Source organism: Heterodontus francisci, chromosome 8 (assembly GCF_036365525.1).
Source record: "Heterodontus francisci isolate sHetFra1 chromosome 8, sHetFra1.hap1, whole genome shotgun sequence".
In the NCBI taxonomy this organism is placed as follows: Eukaryota; Metazoa; Chordata; class Chondrichthyes; order Heterodontiformes; family Heterodontidae; genus Heterodontus; species Heterodontus francisci.
In genome coordinates this window covers 74,899,176-74,904,753 of record NC_090378.1, presented here as the reverse complement: position 1 = coordinate 74,904,753, position 5,578 = coordinate 74,899,176, and the positions used below count along the sequence as shown (strand labels likewise).

Below are 5,578 nucleotides of genomic sequence, written 5' to 3'. Positions count from 1 at the left end.
GGCCTCATACCAGATTGCAGATTAGGAGAAGGTTAAGGAATTATCTGTCATACATATCTACAATCCACTGAATAGTAGTCCTGCGAGCACAGTGTCTTCATGTGCCAGAATTAAATGAGATTATTTGGGACTACAGTTCCCAGCACAGCAAGTTGCGCATGTCAAATGAGTAGGATCCTAACAAATTCACAGTCACATATCTAAATTGTAAATTTCATGGTGTCGCTACAAACCATGAAAATGATCTATTTCAAGCAAAAAAAGACAAAGGAAGTTTCCGGTTTCAGATGGCATTTATTATATATGCAAAAACTATTGTAAAAAGCTGACTATAAACAGGTCACAATCTTTACTCACTGAAGTCAGTGGTTGAATGTGAGCTTGGAGCAACCTGCAACTGTCTCTTTCTCCTGTCGTATTTTATTTGCACTTGGCAAGCAACTATCATTTTGCGCATTGCGTTGAATGAATACCCGCAGCTTTGGGTGATGAAGTTTTTCCAATGGTATGTTGGCGCTTGCAAAAGCATCCACAAGTTCCATCGTAACCAATTGGCAATTTTCTGAGCTCTCTGTCGACTTCTTAAAAAGAGATGAAACTGTTGCTTGTTTTTTGGCATGAGCGTTTTCCAGCAGTGCAGTGTTGGATGCTCTCTTTCTGCTGCGATGGCTTTCGGACTCGAAATGGCCCTGAACCGTTGCCTGCTGCATGTGATCCAATGAAACACTGCAGCCTTTACAAAACAGTACTCCACCATCGGCATGCAGAATTTGGCTTCCAAACTCTTTCACTCGATGTGCTGCAGTAATGGTTGTGGCTGCTTTTGATTTGCTCATTCTGCCATTCTCATTTGAGACTGCTAATCTAAAAACTGCACCGAATCCCTCCCTCGTCTACCAATCAGCGAGTTGATCCTTGTGTCAATCAGTAAAACTGCAATGTTTGCAAAATGCCCAGCAATCAGCAAGCTCAGCCTTGTGTCAATCAGTAAAATGTGCGAGGTTCGCAAAATGGTCGATTTCACAGATGACCTGAGATTTTACTGTCTGTGACACATTTTTCACAGCCGTGAATTTTGTAGGGCGCTACAAATGAGGTATCAAATGATGATGCTGGACTGAACCCCCTTAGAGGAAGAGAGAAAATCCACCCATAGCAATTATCCCACTTCCAAGTACCACAAGAACACAAGAAATAGGAGCAGAAGTAGACCATATGGCCCATCGAACCTGATCCGCCATTCAATATGATCATGGCTGATCTTGGGCTTCAATTCCACTTTCCTGCCTGCTCCTTATATCCCTTGATTCCCTGCGAGACCAAAAATCTATCTATCCCAGCCTTAAATGTACTCAATGATGAAGTATCTACAGCGTTCTGGGGTAGAGAATTCCAAAGATTCACAAACATTTGAGTGTTGTAATTTCTCCTCATCTCAGTCCTGAATGATTGGCCCCTTATCCTGAGACGGTGTCCCCGTGTTCTAGATTCCCTGACCAGTGGGAACAATCTCTCAGCTTCTACCCTATCAAGCCCTTTCAGAATCTTGTATGTCTCAAGTAGATCGCCTCTCATTCTTCTAAACTCCAGAGAATATAGGCCCAATTTACTCAGCCTCCCTTCATAGGACAACCCCCTCATCCCAGGGATCAAGTTAATAAATCTTCGCTGCACTGCTTCGAGTGCAAGTATATCCTTTCATAAATGTGGAGACCAAAATTGCACACAGTATTCCAGGTGCGGTCTCACCAAAGCCCTGTACAATTTTAGTAAGACTTCTTCATTCCTGTACTCCAATCCCCTTGCAATAAAGGCCAACATGTCATTTGCCTTCTGAATAGCCAACTGCACCTACATGTTAACTTTGTGCATTCCTTGTACGAGTACCCCCAATACTGATTCAGATCAACACAGAAACCTGGCAAAAATGATGTCCGCCTGTTGACATAGCAAGCAGAGAAAGCTCAATCGAGATGGGGCATCTAGTTTAGTCATGAAAAGAGATGAGGGAAACTGTGGCTCTTTTCATTGGAACAGAAAAAGAGGCACAGTGGCGAGCACCGCAGCCTCACAGCACCAGCGACCCGGGTTCAATTCTGGGTACTGCTTGTGTGGAGTTTGCAAGTTCCCTGTGTCTGCGTGGATTTCCTCCGACAAGCCAAAAGACTTGCAGGTTGATAGGTAAATTGGCCATTAGCAATTGCCCCTAGTATTGGTAGGTGGTAGGGAAATATAGGGACAGGTAGGGATGTGGTAGGAATATGGAATTAGTGTAGGATTAGTATAAATGGGTGATTGATGGTCGGCACAGACTCGGTGGGCCGAAGGGCCTGTTTCAGTGCTGTATCTCTAAACTAAACTAAACTAAATAGTATAAAAGGTGTTGATAATGTAAATAGGGACTCTTTCGGAGAGGTGGTGCAGACACTGTGGGCCGAATGGCCTCCTTCCGCGCTGTAACAATTCTGTGATTCTATTTCTATTGGCCTATGAGTAAATAACTAGAGGGCATAAATTTAAGACTTTTTATTATGCAGTCAAATTTCTGGATACTAATGACATCAAGGGATATAGGGATAGTGGGGAAAAATGGCGTAGAGGTAGATGATCAATCATGATCTGTTTGAATGGCAGAGCAGGCTCAATGGACCGAATGGCCTACTCCTGCTACTATTTCCTATGATCCTATGAGCACAGGTAAAATGGGTCAAATGGCCACCTTCTGAGCTGTAAAATGTTATGCTTCTATCAGTGAGGCGGGAAAGCTTCCAATTGGTTAAATATTTCCCACTCAGTTGAAGAATAACGATTGACTGGCATTTGAGTCAAGCTGGTGATGCTACCAATAAGAAATGAAATCAAGATGCCAAGAACCAATTAAAATAAACGTGATGATTTAGCCCTGGTGAAAAATAAAGGCACATTGTAAATATATTTGAAATATATTATTGGACAATGTAGTGCATTGTTCATTTGAGGCCACTGTACATTTTTGATGTACCATGTGCAGTGTGCCAGTAGGCAGAGCCAAAAATAAAGCTTCAGTTTTCAGTAGCAATTCAAAAGGTGATGCTGTGTGTTTTCTTCCAGAGAGCTACAAACAGATCTCTTACAATGGTGATGAGGACGGGATGTGCATTTACTTTATAGCCAGTTATATTTCGCTGTGCTTTCAGTCATGTTTCTGTGGCTGCAAACGAGACTCCAGGATGGTATGTTGCCTCCCTGGTGCTAGGGTCAAGGATGTCTCAGAGCAGTTACAGGACATTTTGAAGGGGGAGGGTGAATAGGCAGTGGTCTTGGTACACATGGTATAAACAACGTAGGTAAAAAAGGATGAGGTCCTAAAAGAAGAATAATAGGAGTTAAGAAGTAAGTTGAAAAGTAGGACCTCAAAGGTAGTGATCTCAGGATTACTACCAGTGCCACGTGCTAGTCAGAGTAGAAATAGCAAGATATATCGGATGAATACGTGACTGAAGAGATGGTGTGAGGGGGAGGGTTTTAGATTCCTGGGGCATTGGGACTGGTTCTGGGGGAGGTGGGACCAGTACAAACTGGACGGGTTACACATGGACAGGACCGGGACTGATGTCCTCGGGGGAGTATTTGCTAGAGTGGTTGGGGAGGGTTAAACTAAAATGGCAGGGGGATGGGAACCTTTGCAAGGAGTCAGAGTGGGGGGGGGGGGAAATCAAAGATAAGAACAAAAGACAGTAAGGGGAATAAGAAAAGTGATAGGCATAGAAATCAAAGGCCAGAATCAAACAGGGCCACAGTGAAAAATACTGGGAAGTGGACAAGTAATGTTAAAAAGACAAGCCTTAAGGCTTTGTGCCTTAATGTGTGGAGCATTCGCAACAAAGTGCATGAATTAATCGTGCAGGTAGATGTAAATGGGTATGATATAGTCGGGATTACGGAGACAAGGCTGCAGGGTGACCAGGGATGGGAAATGAACATCCAGGGGTATTCAGTATTTAGACAAAAAGCAAAAGGCGTTGGAGTTACATTGCTGGTTAAAGAGGAAATTAATGCAATAATGAGAAAGGATATTTGCTCTGACGATGTGGAATCTGTATGGGTAGAGCTGAGAAACACTAAGGGGCAAATACATTAGTGGGGTTGTATATAGATGCCCAAACAGTTGTGGTGATGTTAGGAATGGCATTAAACAGGAAATTAGAGATGCATGCGATAAAGGAACATCTGTAATTATGGGTGAATTTAATCTGCATATAGATTGGGCAAATCAAATTAGTCACAATACTGTAGAGGAGGAATTCATGGCGTGTATACGGGATGGTTTTCTGGACCAATACGTTGAAGCACCAACTAGAGAACAGGCCATCCTAGACTGGGTATTAGAATTAGAACATTACAGCGCAGTACAGGCCCTTCAGCCCTCGATGTTGCGCCGACCTGTGAAACCATCTGACCTACACTATTCCATTTTCATCCATATGTCTATCCAATGACCACTTAAATGCCCTTAAAGTTGGTGAGTCTACTACTGCTGCAGGCAGGGCGTTCCACACCCCTACTACTCTCTGAGTAAAGAAACTACCTCTAACATCTGTCCTATATCTATCACCCCTCAACTTAAAGCTATGTCCCCTCGTGTTTGCCATCACCATCCGAGGAAAAAGACTCTCACTATCCACCCTATCTAACCCTCTGATTATCTTATATGTCTCTATTAAGTCACCTCTCCTCCTCCTTCTCTCCAACGAAAACAACCTCAAGTCCCTCAGCCTTTCCTCGTAAGACCTTCCCTCCATACCAGGCAACATCCTAGTAAATCTCCTCTGCACCCTTTCCAAAGCTTCCACATCCTTCCTATAATGCGGTGACCAGAACTGCACGCAATACTCCAGGTGCGGCCTCACCAGAGTTTTGTCCAGCTGCAGCTTGACCTTGTGGCTCCGAAACTCGATCCCGCTACTAATAAAAGCTAACACACCATATGCCTTCTTAACAGCCCTATTAACCTGGGTAGCAACTTTCAGGGATTTATGTACCTGGACACCAAGATCTCTCTGTTCATCTACACTACCAAGAATCTTCCCATTAGCCCAGTACTGTGCATTCCTGTTACTCCTTCCAAAGTGAATCACCTCACACTTTTCCGCATTAAACTCCATTTGCCATTTCTCAGCCCAGCTCTGCAGCCTATCTATGTCCCTCTGTACCCTACAACATCCTTCGGCACTATCCACAACTCCACCGACCTTCGTGTCATCTGCAAATTTACTAACCCACCCTTCTACATCCTCTTCCAGGTCATTTATAAAAATGACAAACAGCAGTGGCCCCAAAACAGATCCTTGCGGTACACCACTAGTAACTAAACTCCAGGATGAACATTTGCCATCAACCACCACCCTCTGTCTTCTTTCAGCTAGCCAACTTCTGATCCAAAGCTCTAAATCACCTTCAACCCCATACTTCCGTATTTTCTGCAATAGCCTACTGTGGGGAACCTGATCAAACGCCTTACTGAAATCCATATACACCACATCCACTGCTTTACCCTCATCCACCTGTTTGGTCACCTTCTCGAAAAACTCAATAAGGT

At 43.7% G+C, this 5,578-nt stretch overlaps 1 protein-coding gene across 1 annotated transcript; it reads right to left on the bottom strand.

Moving 5' to 3' along the window:
* Positions 1 to 362: 362 nt before the first annotated feature.
* On the bottom strand, positions 363 to 836 carry LOC137373208 (CGG triplet repeat-binding protein 1-like). The gene has a single exon (XM_068038065.1). The coding sequence runs from the start codon at positions 834 to 836 to the stop codon at positions 363 to 365; it is 474 nt and encodes a 157-aa protein (XP_067894166.1).
* Between the last annotated feature and the right edge of the window lie 4,742 nt (positions 837 to 5,578).

What these genes read in the sequence shown, in the direction of transcription:
- LOC137373208 (XM_068038065.1), bottom strand. Translation starts at nt 836, where the DNA reads ATGAGCAAATCAAAAGCAGCCACAACCATTACTGCAGCACATCGAGTG.